The sequence below is a fragment of the Peromyscus eremicus genome, chromosome 12, assembly GCF_949786415.1.
Source record: "Peromyscus eremicus chromosome 12, PerEre_H2_v1, whole genome shotgun sequence".
NCBI classification, from domain to species: Eukaryota; Metazoa; Chordata; class Mammalia; order Rodentia; family Cricetidae; genus Peromyscus; species Peromyscus eremicus.
Genome location: NC_081428.1, coordinates 8801558 through 8817634, shown reverse-complemented (window position 1 = coordinate 8817634; position 16077 = coordinate 8801558). Strand labels below are relative to the sequence as shown.

Here is a 16077-nt window from a genome sequence, read left to right as displayed (position 1 = left end):
TGTTAATGTGGCCTCCTCCATCAACCTGGTCAACAGTGGCTTAGAGGGGACTAATCATTTCGATCCTTTTCCCTTTTTTCTCAATATTATTTATATATACATATATGTGTGTGTGTATAGGTATATATGTGAACAGATGTAAATATATGTGTATGTATAAATGACTATTTTGCCTGCAAGTATGTCTTTGTATACCACATGTGTGCAGTGACTACAGAGGCCACAAGAGGGCACCAGATACTCCAGAACCATAATTACGGATGGTTGTGAGCCATCATCTGGGTACTGAGAACCCACGGTTAGTTCCTCTGCAAACAGTCGGTGTTCTTTTTTTGGTTTTTCGAGACAGGGTTTCTCTGTGTAGCTTTGGCACCTTTCCTGGAACTCACTCTGTAGCCCAGGCTGGCCTCGAACTCACAGAGCTCCGCCTGCCTCTGTCTCCCTAGTGCTGGGATTAAAGGTGTGCGCCACCGCCGCCCGGCTTGCAGTCAGTGTTCTTAACCACAGAACCACCCACCCTTCCAGCCCCATCTTGATCCTTTTCCAACAGATAACATGACAGACTGTTACAGAAGTGCAGCCTCACATTTCCTTAGAAACCTTTAGAGGGATCTGAGGTGACCTTCTATAGAGAGGCTGGCAGAAACATTCCAAATCATCACCGATGCAGTGAAAACATAATGGTACATATTTGTCAAAGCTCTTTAAACTGTGTGCTTAACACTGGTGAGTGTTTCCTAATATAAGAAGTACAGTTCAAGAAGTTGATCTGAAACACCATTTCCTATGAAATTCTACACCATGGTTCCCCTTTCCAAAGGAAACCTCTGGGCTGTACTTCTGCTTTCTGTGGTAAGGCCCTACCCTGTTTTCATGCCCATATCCACAACAAACAGTTCTGTGGCCCCAGAAGGATGACTAAGTACCAAGAGGCCAGAACATTCTCCAAGAGAGGATTAGGGCATGTCATCAGATGGCCGGGGTGGTTTGTTTTACACCCACAAGATTTAACCCATCAGTTTTCCTAAGAACGTGGAAGTCGCACAGAACTGGAGCGCGCGCGCTTTTATTTTGACAAGTGCCAACGGATCTTAGAGTCACCAGTTGAAAATAGAAGTCTGCAGGAAGAGTTGGCAGAGATGACTAAACCCTGCCCGAGCATTACCTGCAGGTCTCCACGTCCTGTGTGACTGTGCAGCCCTGCTCCCTGGACGAGCAAAGGTGACTCCACTCTGGGGTATCTGAAATACGTGGTTATTTCTGCCAGCTTTGGAGCTCCAAAGGAAGCTCCCTCATTTCAGCACCCGTTCCACTCCACCAGCTACAATTACCACAAGTACATGCATAATCTGAAAATCATCTCAAATGGAATGTACACGGACAGCGGTCATAAACATTACCAGCTCGTAAATGTCCTCCTCAGGCTGTGGAATGTAGACCTGCATCTTGTTCTCCATTAGAAATTTCAGGCGCAGGTAATGGGCGGAATGATCCAGCTGATGTGCCTGGGATGGGAAGGAAGGAAAATGTCTGTTTAGTAGTGAAGAGCAGAGATTACCTCTCCAAGGACGTGGGACTGTTACCTTGTTTCCTAAGGACAATAGAGATGGGGTGTGTGGTGGGATCCTATCCTTAAAAGGTTAGAACACAAATCAGACCTGGAACTCATTAATAATAATAATTCCACGGGGATCATGCAATTCAATGCAGAAAACTGAGTCACGGCCTCTTTTCCATGTATTTGATTAATTGCGCTCTGTAACACTGGTTTTTCCAACAAAAATCTATGTTACATTAAAGAAGCCCTTGAATATAACCACACACACACACACACACACACACACACACACACACACAAGGTAACAAGAGAGGGGGAGGAAGCATTCACAATGAGAGAAAAAGGCTGTGCTCCAGGAAATTTGGGACCCCAGGACAGGTGTTAGCAGCTCACTGCAAGCAAGTTAGCATGCAGGCAAAGCACTTGAATTCCAGTCTTACTTCTATATTCCAGAACGGGATCGGACTTATGTATTCCAGAATGGGATCGTACTTATATATTCCAGAACGGAACTCCCCCAGAGGCAGAGCAAGAGCCTCCAACCTGGGAAGCACATCAAATGACTTGGGAATTAGCGTTCCCAGGGCCTTTTCTTTGTCTAGGATAGGTCAAAGGATCTACTCTATCTAAAAAGCTGTTTTTGAATTCATTTTGATTATAAAAGATACCATCACAATATAGTTTTATAAATACTTCTCAGTACACAAAAAGGAGGCATATGGGGAAAAAATGCTTTTCAAATGTTACAAGATGCCAGGCAGTGGTGGTGCACGACTTTAATTCCAGTACTCAAGAAGGAGGCAGAGGCAGATAAATTTCTGTGAGTTCGAGGCTAGCCTGGTCAACAGAGCAAGTTCCAGGACAGCCAGGGCTACACAGAGAAATCCTGTCTAGAAAAAAAACAAAAACAAAACAAACAAACAAACAAAACCATCAAATGCTACAAGACACCATGAAGTTATACTGCAATAAATAAAATATTTAAATGGGTACTTTTAATTGTAAAGTGCCCTTATCACTTAGAAATACACCCTAAAATACTATCAAGTAAATGATAAGCTTTTAGAATTTGTTTCCAAAGTAATCCACACTTAGAGGTGGAATCAGTAAAGTGATTAAAATATCTCTCAATGCAGGGTTTCTCTGTGTAGCCCTGGCTGTCCTGGAACTCACTCTATAAACCAGGCTGGCCTCAAACTCACAGAGATCCACCTGCCTCTGCCTCCCACGTGCTGGAATTAAAGGCGTGCGCCACTACAACCGGCTGAGAATTACCTTTTAATAAGTGAAATTCATTTTAATTGGTAACTACTCCTACTCTATACTGTCAGTATAAATATAAACACAGAGACCAAACTAATAGCATTCCAGTCATGATCCCCTTAACGTCCACTCAGTCACAGCTAGCACCGTGGGCAGTGTGCCGGCGGGCACCCCATGAAGCCGCAACGGTACAGACAGACACCAGTCCAGACCGCTGCAGGCCTCCGGAGTGTGCTCGGGTTTGGAGAATCCGTATGCGGAAAATGGGAGACAGAGGAGTGGTGGTTCTTTAATACGTGCACGGAGGATAGTCAGGTATTACCACAAAAGCACATTTCCAGAAAGTGGAAATGAGTTCCCTGGGAGCACACAACAGAATGATAAAGACGTTTTCCTATCGCTGGTTCTTGGGGAAACGCGGCCTGGGTTTTAGTCCCACAGACTGTGACCTCTGAAGTCCACAGGGCAGAACAGACACCAGTTAGTGAATACATCCCTGGGCACCTGGCTTGCTTTCTCTATCTCTGAGACAGGATGCCTCCAGGGGACAGCCCAGGCCTCTCATGTCAGAGGTGAAGAAGGGGCATGGGTGAGCTGAGAGAACACACAACAGGGAAACCTTTAAGAGTGCTACCCACTGCTTGTGGGATACAAACAATAAGAAAACAGTAATAGGGTGACGGGACAAGAAAAGTCCCCTGTGTGCCTGGCTGGGGCAGGGCGGGAGTGGGGGTAATGTCTGGGTCAGGGTTGGAGATGCTTCTCTCTGTCCCAGGTCCTCACAAAATCTTCAATTACAAGGAAACATCTTGTTTTGCCATCTGCTCCCTACTGAGGTGGAAAGGAAGGAGGACAGAGTTTCATGGGGTCTCAATAACAGGAACAGAGCAGTTTGGACACCTACTGTCACCATTAATAAACACTTGTGGACAGTCCTAACCAGACTGTCACTTCCACTGTCTGGACGTCACAGCCAGTACTAACCTCACCCAGGAGATCCTGGGGACAAACCTCAGAGGCGCTCACCAGCCAGCTGTCAGGCTGTGAAACAGAACAGGGACCCCGCCATGCCCCAAACACCACACTGCCGACATTTGGAATCGCACAGGGAAGGACAGACAAGCGGCAGGTGGGGTTTAGTGCTGTACAGAGAACACGCTTCGGGCTGCATATATTTTTCCAAATGTTTTTATATTACTCATTGTCCTGATAACTTTAAAAAATAAACTGTGAAAAGGACAGCAGGCTGGAGTGTTAGCACGTGCCTACAATCCCTGCACCCTGGAGGTTGAGGCAGAAAGGTTTCAAGGTTGAGACCAGCCTGGTTCAAAATAAATAATACTTACATAGGCTTAATAAGAAATCTAAAGGCCTTCATGGTTGGTAAATAGTTATTCTAAAATCAGGACGTGGAAGATGAGTACTCCTATGGGTCCTCCTATTTTGGTGACAGTTTCAGAATCATGAGCCCACATAGCATGGCCAATCTAAAATGAAACACAGTCCTAAGAAGCTAATTAAGGGCTGGAGAGATGGCTCCGAGGTTAAGAGCCCTGGCTGCTTTTCCAGAGGACCCTGGTTCAACTCCCAGCAACCACATAGCAGCTGACAACTGTCTGTAACTCCAGTTCCAGGGGACCCAGCAGCCTCACACAGACATACATGCAGGCAAAACATGGAGGCACATAAAGTAAAAATAAATATTTTTTTTTTAAAGGAAGCTAAATTAAATCCTCGGATTCTCATTATGAGCTTCAATATCAAAGCCGGTCAAAGTATCAACTGTTCGTAACACTTGTTCATGCAAGAAGAACTCCAGACGTTAGAGAACACACTGATGGGTGGCTGTTGAGCATCTGGCTGGTTTTGACTTTGTAAAACACTCAAGAGAAGATTTACTTGCAAGAGGAATTCCGTTAGGGAAAAAATTAAGTAGTGCAAATTTGTTTTCCTGCGTACATTTACTCAAATCACTTAGCATTATATCTGTTTTAAGGCAAGGAAGCTAGCTGTAAATTGTGCCATAAAATAAATATTACAACTGGGCAAGTTTTAGTTTAGTTAGCATGATTTCTTAAAATTCAGATTTTACTCTAATCATTTCAAAGGATTAAGTAATGATGTAAATATTTTAAATAAATAGTTTGAGCCATTAAAATACTTAAGAACTGGATTGGGGAAACACCTGAGCTGGCAAAGTGCTGGCCTTGCGAGCACCAGGACCTGAGTTCTTCTTCAGGAACCATCTCAAACTGTCACCGTGATCCCAGTGTTCGGGAGGGGGACAGGGTGATCCCTGGGGCTAGCTGGCCAGCCTGTCTAGTTTACTTGGCAAGGTCCAGGCCAATTGGAAACCCAATTGGAGGTGGTTTGTGTTCCTGCAGATGGCACCCACGATTGGCCTTGCGCCCACACTTACACACAATGAACAGGTACATACATACACATATAAAGATATTCAGTACAAGCATGTAGTAAAATTGACACCATGGTCACACATGAACAATATGAGTAACTAACTATGAAAGAATGGATCATTTTTTGCAATTTTTTATAATTCCAATAATCTGAACATATTTAAAAAAAAACCTATAGGATGACATGGTTACGGGCTACATGTAACAATCATTTCAGTATCTATGACATGAAATGTGTATCTTGAAACATTTACTATACCAGGACTTGACTGGTGATCAGAGGGCAGATGGAAACTAGATGTGAAATGATGTGGATCAGAGAACAGGAAAGAAAATGGACCAATGCAAAAGACAGAAGAGAGAATTGATTAGATTTGAGGGACAGCATCCATCACCAACGACAATGATGAACTAAAAGACTCCCATTCTTACGTCTCTGTTTTCCATCCCTTCCCCAGAAATCAAAACCCACTCACCACTGGATCATGTGACAACACATGGCAGCCCTCTCTTCCCTTTCCAGCCTTAAGAATAAAATTGCTCCACTAATTACTGAAGTCAAGAGGACATCTAGGTCTGAGCACACTATATACTTTATCCCACAAAGACCCTTTTCTGGAGACCATCGGTGTCTTGAAGTCCTCCATGCAAGTTTGCTAGTTTTAAACTCATGAGATGTAAGTTTGTGCTACATTGTCTTAGTTCTATGTTTTGGAGGGAAATGGCAACCCAGGGAACCTTGGGCGGGACGATCTATTATTGTCACAGGGAGGGACTTGTACCTTGAGAATGCCCACAGAAACTCAGCAAGTAACCAAGACATAAAGGAACAGCACAACAGCATTATTTAGTGATGGTCTCTATTTGGCAGAGACAACATCCCTTTTTAGTCTCCTAGTTTCTAGAAAGGCTAAATGCTTACAAAGAACCTAAAACTGGTCCAACTAACTCATTGTACACCTCCCACAGATTAATTCCTCACAAAAACATGGTGACCATGAAACTATGGCTTAATTTTCAATTCCTTAAGGCTACTCCATGGCCATGCTACTCCCTGGAAACACCTTCCAGGATCTGGCTCATGCAAAAAGGCCAGAGTTCTACTTCCAACAGCTCCAACTGAGAACAACTCCCACAGCTCTGCAGAATATTAATGGTTCTCTAAAGAACAGTGCTTAGCTATAAATAAAAGAATGCAGAAATCCTCAGCAGACCAACTTTGACAAGTAATTAAAATGAAAAGTTATGAACAGAGATGCCATTATGTTAAAAACCTAGAACTCATGATCAGGAAATAATCGAGGTGTGTCAGGGGCTAGTATTTATTTTTAATGCCTATGTGAAGGCCGAGGTTAGCTTTGTCCTGAAACAATAGGTTGATCTACTTTTCTCCACATAAGGCTATTTCAAAGTCATACTTGAGCTGGATTATTTCATCCCCCTCCCCATTTATATGAAGAGACTTTTTTAGGTATTAGTAAATTTTTTAAAAAGCATGTATAAATTTCTGATAGTGTAATTACAACATACTTGTTGGGGGAGTACAATTATTCAATATTTACAAATCATATGTTGAAAGAACAGGGCTTTTAAAATGTCATTTTTATCTATCCAAATGGTTCTAGAATAAAATTAGGATACAAATGATTTCCACTTTTGGAGCCTCATGGAGTATCATCTCACTCCCCTAAGAATATATTCTAGGTTCTTCTGAGCTCTGTGGACTGTCCTTCCTACAGACTGAGGTTGAGAGTTTCTGTGAGGGTCCACCTGCCACAACTCGACACACCCAGGTTGGGAGCAGCCAGCAAGAACTGGACTCGGTTCTTTCCTTTGCTCACTTTGCTGATTCTCCTCTCCTTGGGATGGGGATGTGAGGAAAGTGTCTGAGGCTTTCAGAACCTCACTTCCTCTACCTGCAAACCAAAAAAGTGATGTCTCCTTTTCAGACCCCATGTGGTCAACTAAGACCACTGATGCCATCACGTATGGAAAAGTGAAAACCAGTGTGCATGAGTGACTGTCTTCTTCCTGCTGTCACTCAGGGGCACTCAGCTAGGAAAAGAATCTCACCTTGAAACAAGACATTTCCACATCATAAGGCAAAATAATGAAATCAATCACCTTCTACTAAAAAAAAAAAAAAATACAAGCTAATTCTATGTTCACAGAAAGGAACTTCCCATCATGTCAAACTTTTACTCACTTTAGATTTTCTCTAACTTAAAGATGTCACTGGTGAATCAATTACTATTCAAACATCAGGTTGCAAAATGGCACCCATAGTATGACACCATTAAATACATTTCTGTGTGTGTGTGTGTGTGTGTGTGTGTGTGTGTGTGTGTGTGTGTGTAAAAATAGGCAACCAACAAAATGTCCACAGTAGTTCAATTTTGCATTCTATCTTCAGCTCAGGTTTTCTATACTGTGTGTGGGTAGAAGTAGTATACTCACTACAAACCTACGAAACTTGTACATGGAGACAAAATTCTCCCAGAGAGCTTCCTGCTCCTCACATAGACACTGCTCACATATGGTGCACCACATCACAAAAAAATGCAGGGCTGCCTGCATGTGCCAGGCGTACCCGGCGCCTCTTCCCTTAGACTGTGCACACGAGGCCTCCAGCCAGTTCCGCTCTTCCCTGGAAAACAACCTGAACAGCGGCGACATACCTTGCAAATGAGCTCCAAGGTGTCCCTCGCAGTGTCCCCAGGCCGCACAACCGTCAAGGCTGGCTGATCATTGGGCAGACAGAACCAGGATGGAGTGAAATATTCATGGACCCAGATGTCACAGTCAGGATTGTGCTGGTGGACACTGGGTAGGACCACTTCCTTGTCCCTCTGTGGTAAGAAATACGGTAAGCAGGGTTGCAGCAGACCCTACCTGGCAATGTCAGACCCCAGAAATCTACACCCAGGGAAGCAGCAGAGGTGGGGGAGAGGTAGTGCTGGGAGGGAGCTCTCAGAGGAGGGACAGGGACTACTGAGAAAGGAGCTTTATGAGGGGAGGAGCAGGCAGCCATTGACTGTGGGAATGGGGCACCCTTCCCCACCTGGCCTATTGCCATTATGTGGGCATGGCATGGATAAGGAGATAGCAAAATTTAGAAGAAGGCAAAAAACAAATCACTCATTCAGGTCAGTGCACTGTTTCTTCCACAAAGGGTGGGGCAGTGGCACACTAGTGAACGTGGGGAAGGATGTGTACAGATGCAGTTGGGCTGCACCTAAGCAAGCAGAATAGCTAGAGCAGAAATACCCCGTGGATGGCTGATGCGTTAGGAACCCAGTCAAACAGGCAAGGAAAGAGAGTGTTAGATCATCCTACTGTGAACATACTGGATGCTCGAGTAATATGCCTTTATTAGGGTTTGGTAACAAGATGTAAATATGCAGCTACAGACTCCCAAGAACAAGGCTAGTAGTAGCAACATACAAGAAGAAACAAATTTCTCCACAAACTCCGGGAGGTGGTACAATGACTTCCATTAACGAAGTAATGGAGTTCAGGGATGAGGAAAGGCCTTGGAAGGGCCAGTAAGAGAAACCCAGTTGTGGAAGAGACTCAACCCTGCTTCTGAACACTGCTCCTTTCACAGATAAGTTGGACCCCAGGGAAAGAATTGCCAAAAGGCAATCACTTGCCTACACCCCATTACCCACAATTGGAATCTTCCCAGGCTGCTCCCACAGGTCACATTAAATACGTGCCCCTTAGCATGGGAGCAACCCCAGATTTGCATCTAAACTGTTCTTTGAGATGAGGCTAAATGTCAGGAAGTAGAATTGTACAAAGTTAGCCTGGAAAAAGGGAAAACACAGATGTACAAGGGAACTCAAAAGTTTTGGCATTCCTATACCCTACGTGCAAGAAAGGGCATGACTTCATTGAAAATGTATAATGTACGCAGAACCGGCCGGCTTGGGATATGACAAAGTAAATATTAAAGACTATGCGTGGATCGTATCTAGGTGCAGCAATTTAATTTCCCCATAAGCAATTATTCCAAGAGGGTGGCGTGGGAGTGCAGTCCCTAAGCTAACCACCTCCAAACCCAGGATGACATATCCGGGAAGTTTAAATACAGAAAGGCTTTTCCTGTGACCACTCTTCTCCTGCTCCCTCCAAAAGCAAGAACTCCACACTGTACTCTTGCTTCTGAGGATCAGATCCTTCTAGAACACTGGGGCTTAGACACTGCTGACTAATAGCACTTGGTTGCATAGCAACCAAAAGCTGAATTCTGTCTAACCGATGCTGGGGATGGGAACCAGGAAATGATAGCAACATTGTGTTGTCAACACTAGAACCCCAAGGGAAAGTGGAACTGGGGTCCTGAAAAGGGGATTTTTGTTTTAAGAGGGGCTACAAAAAGTGGCTGTGAGCGGATCAGTATCCTTATGGGTTTCGATCCTAGCAGTCTGAAAGCCCCTATTAAATTCAAGCACAAGGCTGAATCACATCTGTGAATCTCAAATTGAATATTTGACTTGGGAGGCAAATGCATTAAAAAGAACATACTATGAGAACACTTCTTTGAAACTAATGGGAACAAAATAGCATGTGTGGGCAGAGTGGGGACACTAAGATCTCACCTCTTGGGAATAAAAGTTGTACATAAAAAGGAATTAGCAATGACAAAAAATGCTCAGCTAACTCAGAACTCAAATCTTCTCTTACAGTCTAGGTGGAATCTTACACATCAAATGATAAGTATGGAAAATGTTATGTCAGCAGGGAATTGTTCTTATTAGCAGCCAGATTTAAACAGAAAATGATTTTTCCACCTCACGGTAACCTATTACATAATGTTTTAAAAGCCTGATCACATCAGTCAGTTTTTCACACTGAGTGTACTCGGTTTTAGCATCCCCCCAACCCCAGCATTGTGCACATGCTAATGCGCTTGTGCGCCTCCAGAAGGAACACGTGTTTATTTTCGTTTATTTTTACCTTGCCATCTGGAACAGTGTCATCAAATATCCCCTCTAACGATTTCTTTACAGCATCGGTTCCCTCGCCAAACACCTGCAGGTAGGAAAGTGTCCTCTTAAAAAAAGAAATCTGGGCAAAACGAAGCATCAGATAGGCTGAAAATGCACAAGGCTTTGGGAAAACATCACAGCAGGATTCAGGCCCTCCTGGATCCCAAAGAATGTCACAACTTAAGGTGGAAAGCCACAAGAATCAGGTCCCAAGAGACCAAACTTCCCACACCTTTCATAGTTCAAACATACAGAAATGGTTTGTTTTTAGAATGTGGACAATGTTTATTAACTTCATCTAAGTTTAAAAGAAAATTCGCAAAGGCCGTGAAGGTGACCCATTCATGAAGACGTCACCTCACAAACCTAGGCAGCAATGTACCCATAATTACACTGCTTTTCAAAGTCACATCTTTCTGCAGAACTAATCTATTTATACCTTTTGTGTTTTATATAAAAGGTAGAAAGGGTTTTTTTTTATTTAAAAACCAGAAAACTGCCTATTTTTGAAGTTTGATAAATTGTGTAACTTAAAGATAAAATGGAGCCGGGCGGTGGTGGCGCACGCCTTTAATCCCAGCACTCGGGAGGCAGAGCCAGGCGGATCTCTGTGAGTTCGAGGCCAGCCTGGGCTACCAAGTGAGTTCCAGGACAGGCGCAAAGCTACACAGAGAAACCCTGTCTCGAAAAACAAAAAAACAAAAAAACAAACAAAGATAAAATGGAAATGATTGATACCCAAATACAGACACAAAAAAATTCTATATGCAGGCTATTAAATGAGCATGTGCCACCAGGAAAAAGTTTATATATTTTTTTTTAATCCAGTGTAAATGAGGCCATAGGAACAGAGAATTTTTGTCTATTTTAGAGTCCTGAATTAGGGATCCTATTTCTACTACAACATTTATGGCCAAGTAAGATTTTTTTTTAATTTACTTTAGGAACTACAAGAATGATTTAACAACATATTATGAAGATGTTTGCTTGCATTTACTGAAATTCAGTCACACATTCCAGTAGGCAACAGTCTAACCCAGAAGGTAAAGCCATATAAACCAAGAGTTTTAATAGAACATGAGCACTCCCCCTCAGCAGGTGAGACACTGATGTTAATGGCCTCCTTCTGCAGGGAGGATGGAGAACCACTGAGTCTCGACTGTGCCAAGTCCACGATAATAAACTCTACATCCTACCCTCCCTGAGATTAGAAGATAAACAAGGCTGTTCAGTCCCACACTCTCTCATCACACGCTTAACTCATCTCTTCCGGGTTCCACCAAGACAGGAAATGTCATGTTTCAAAGGGGAGTGTGTTGGTCAGCTAGGGAATTCAGGAGAGCAGCCTCCAGGACCACTCTCCTAAAACCTTATCCCTATGGAAACCGGTGGCTGCAGCTCTCAGAGCAAATGGCAAGGGGAGGTGGTGATCTAGTCAACTTTGTTCAAGGGCATCACACGGATGATCTGGTCATACATAACCCCTCAAATGCTCAGAGCTTAACTGTCCAGCCACAGTAGCCCATGAAATGAATACTCCCTCCAAAAAGAGTAAAATCACTCCTGTCTTATGGTTTCTAAAGTCTAGAGGAATAGTTTGAGGCTGCTCACTTCTCAGTGTCGGTGGAGACAGATGACAAGAATGGACAGTGGAGTCTTCTGGAAGTCACACTAGCAGGAGAGAAGCCTTAGCAAGAAAGAGGGAAGAGAAGGGCCACTGGGTGTGGTTACTCAGGGCTCCACCCACCATCACTCTAGATGCTGGTCACGAGATCCTCTGCCAGCCTTGGACCTGAGCAGAAGAAGCCATGGTGGCCACTCCCACGCTCCTGGGTCCTCCTTCCCATAGACTGAGGAGCTACCCATTTAAGGCCACCTTCCAAATCTCAGGGGCCAAGAAATGAACACATTTCCCTGGAGGCTGCCTGTGATCCGGCACCTGAGATGGCTTAAGAAGTGCACAGCCAATGCTCCCTTGGCTTCCTGTGGCGGCTGCTCTCTTCCGAGAACTTACACGAATTCTGCACTTTTTTTTTAGTAGGTCTGTAATTAACCAGAGTTTGGGTAGAGTGCAGGTGGGAGACGGATGGTGGTGACAGATTAATAGCAGAGCTCAATGTTTGGGGTATAAATTACTTATTAAAAAGTGTCTAGCACAACTAACTTCGTGTCAAGTTGATTTAAAGTGTCAATAAAGAGAAACACACTTACACACGTGCGCGCACACACACACGTGCAAATCAACTGGCACAGCAGCAATATCTGTAGGTCCTTTGTGCTGACGCTGGGACCTACCTGGTTGATGGTTGGGCGTCCCTGCTTCTTTTTGGAGGTAGTGTCCAGGCCCCAGAGAGAAGAAAACCTGCTCCTTCGCTTGCTTGCAGATCTGGACATGGCCTGAGTTCGTCTTCTCACTCCAATCTCACCCGTGCGAGCTGCCACCTGGGGTCGGTTAAGACAGAAGAAGCTACAGGAGAGGTCTAGCAAGACTGACAGGGGTGCCTTGGGTTGCCGCACAGTCCTACCGTTCAAGAAACCCTAGCATACTACTGACCCAGTGCTCAAAGCATTATTCTTTGACTCTCACACGTGGAGATTCTGGGAACCTTCACTGATGCAAAACGGAAATCAATAAAAAGAAATAAAAGGGCAACAAACTCATGTTGCTAAGAGTTAGTTGTTCTCTCCAGTCTGCTTGACCTACTATACCGAAAGCATAGAACCACACACATTTCTGGAGATACTTTCTAAATGCTACAGAGCAGTTTCTGCATTTTAATTAAAAATGATACCAAGAGTCAGTCAAATCCAGCAGATTTCTGGCTCCTGTGATTCTACATTAAATCTAAACTAACTCATCTCTTCTGTCTGTTGGGATCTCTTCAATCTCTCAGACTATTTGAAATCATCCTCTTCGCGAGGCAAGTAATCGCTGCCCCAGTATCCATGGTCTCCACTAGAAAATTCCTAATGTAGCTGGGCACTTGGCCAAGAAGTCAAAGTTGGCTTCTTTTCCTTGTAGCAGAGCATGGGCTGGGGACCATCTCTGTTAATGGGACGGTTTCTAGAAAATGTTTTCAGAAGAGGGGGCTTCCTCTTCCCTTTGGTGCAGCTCATCCCTAGTGATGAGCAGGACGAAAGCACAGCCTAAAGCATCAGGCTTTTCCAGGATGGAAGACCAAGGAGAGGGAAGCAAGCGCCTGGACAGACCGGACCACTGGGTGCCAACCCAGACCCACAAATCTTCTCTCTGTCTCTCTCTCTCTGTCTCTCTGTCTCTCTGTCTCTCTCTCTCTCTCTCTCTCTCTCTCTCTCTCTCTCTCTCTCTCTGTCTCGTTTCACTGTGTTGGGGATTGAACCTGAGACCTGATACATGCTGGACAAGCACTCTACCACTACATCCAAGCCTAACAAAGGTACTGATGAATGCAGAGGGTTTTCTCTCATCATGTATACATGCATTTTCTCGCCTCTACACACACACACACACACACACACACACACACACACACACAGTAAACACAGATATTCCATAACTTATACGTGTTGTGTTTAGGTGAAAAGGAAATTACACTTGCATTTCTTTTTAAAGCTATACTCTACTGAGATGCCTCCAAGGCACCATCCAATCAAAGAACTATTTCAGAACAGGACACCCACATTTGAAGCTGCCACTGTGACAGTGGCAGAAGTAAGGATCTCTGAGGACCCTAAAGAGTCATTAGAGTGTGCAGGCTTGGACTTTACCCTACAGGTTGTAAGCAATGTCCCAGGAACTTCAGGGCTTTTCTGCCAAGTGAGCTCAACAGGCCACCCACAAGATCTCCTTTCAAAAGCAAGAGGCTCAGTGAGTCAGACTGGAAACGACCCCCCCCCTCTCTCTCTCTCACACACACACACACACACACACACACACACACACACACACACACACACACATCTGCTCTTTGCTGCTGGAGGGGAATGTCTTAGAACCTACTTGTCATAGACTCTCACAGGGGCAACTCCCAACATGACAGACGCCCAGTGGTAGCAGCCTCAGGGATGAAATGGTGTTGAGTAACACAGGGGGCCTCCCAGCCCTCAGCACACTGGCCACAAGACACTTTCCTGAGTCTTTAGTACTGACGGTACCAACACAGAAGCAGCTTAGGGAGTAGATGGGCAAGGACCCCCACGTGCACTCAGAACTGGAGCCAGAACAGCTTCACGGCCAGGGCATTAGGGAGAAGGGTTTTGGACTCAGATGAAAACAGAAGGATGCAGGAGCTGAAAGGTCTTGCCTTGTCTCGGCTAAGCACTTAAGGAACAAAGATGAGAACATTGAAAAGTGGGAGCAAGACTCCCATGGGAAATTTTATGAGAAGGACTTTAACCTACACTCATTCTTGAGGCACTTTAGGTATCATAAAGCATGTTTTGGTCTCTACTTTCTGAGCTGAAGGTGAGCAAAGCTTGTGAAATGATTAAATCAGAACATGCTGACACATGTATGCTACCATGGCTCTGTAAACAGAGAAGAAATGGTGTTACACTTTAAACTCCAAACCAGATCAGCTGTTTGGTCCCAGCCCATTTACAAACAGCAAGATCTACTTGTAAGTACGAAGTCTGTCTGTCTGCCCCCGTGCCACACACAGGTAGCCAAGAGGAGGCAGCACCCCATATCCATGGATTCGGGCAATGTCAGACCAAAATTATTCAGAAAAAGCAGTTCCATATGTATTGAGCATGTGCAGACATTTTCCTCATCGTTATTCAATAAACAATATAGCATAAGTATGTACATACCGTTAGCATTGCATTGAGCACTGTCAGTAATCTAGATATGGTTTAAAGTGCATGAGAGGATGCCACATCATGTAAGACACGTGACCACCCCCTTTGGTATCCCAGAGGGTCCTAATGTCACTCCTCTGAGGATGCTGAGGAATGACAGTCACAGCAGGCTTGTGTTAGCCTGCTCATTTCCTTCCCAGCATGCCTCGCTGTCGGCTCTCACCGCGTTCCATTAACTGCGTGTGTCCTTCTTCCCATCTCTCCTACACAGACGTGAGCTCTCCCGTACGACAGCCTCTCTGCGTTCTTTGCTCTTACAACCCACACCACAAGGCTAGCAACTGACACACGCCAGGGGTGTGTGTGTATTTGTCAATCAAATAAATAAATAAAACATTTAAAATTAAATGGTGCGGCAGCAACAACTTAAAAAGTAGCACTTGCATTTAGAAGCTCGGGGGAGGAGAAAAGCGCAGGGAAGAGAAACCGGTGTACACAAACACTCCCAGAGACTGACAGGCGGCTTCAAAGACTCTAGCAGTTACTCTCAAGTGCTCAGGCCTTGTGGGCCATAAGGGTAACCCTCCCCCTCACCCCCACGCCAGACAATAATGACCAGAAGGGGTACAGAAACCAGGCTGGCAGAAGAGCTGCCGGACAAGAGCTCCTGGGATTCTCAATGATCGGCCCACACAATGGCTCCTCTGTGGCGGGCACCTGACGACTTTATCAGTCAGCTCATCTGTGCAAACAAGAACAATGACAACCTTTCTTCAAAGAGTACAGCACGGACCCTCCAGTTAATGAAGGCAAATCACTCGGCATGACCGCGATCTCCCAGTGAATGGGGCTCCCATTGTAGCTCAAAGCCCTCCCCTGGCCCTGGTACCCTGGCACCTCCTCCTTCCATCCACCCCCCACTGAAAAGGAGGGGGCAAATGTCCTAGACAAAGGAAGAATTGAAGAATGCTTCAACTCCCATTGAGAGGAGGGGACCCTTAGGGTCAAATGACAAGGAGAGATTGGGGGGTGGGGGAAGCCGAGGTATCCAATAAATCGGATTAAA

The 16077-nt window shown here is 44.8% G+C and overlaps 1 protein-coding gene across 1 annotated transcript in view; it reads right to left on the bottom strand.

Annotated features, from left to right (window-relative positions):
* Positions 1 to 16077, bottom strand: part of Tiam1 (TIAM Rac1 associated GEF 1) — a 292115-nt gene that overhangs the window by 71300 nt on the left and 204738 nt on the right. Inside the window, exons 9-12 of the mRNA XM_059276856.1 lie at positions 12528 to 12674; positions 10201 to 10275; positions 7917 to 8087; positions 1401 to 1505 (exon numbers count right to left, since the gene is read on the bottom strand). Coding sequence (XP_059132839.1) covers positions 1401 to 1505; positions 7917 to 8087; positions 10201 to 10275; positions 12528 to 12674 — 498 coding nt within the window. The remainder of the gene's footprint in view (positions 1 to 1400; positions 1506 to 7916; positions 8088 to 10200; positions 10276 to 12527; positions 12675 to 16077) is intronic.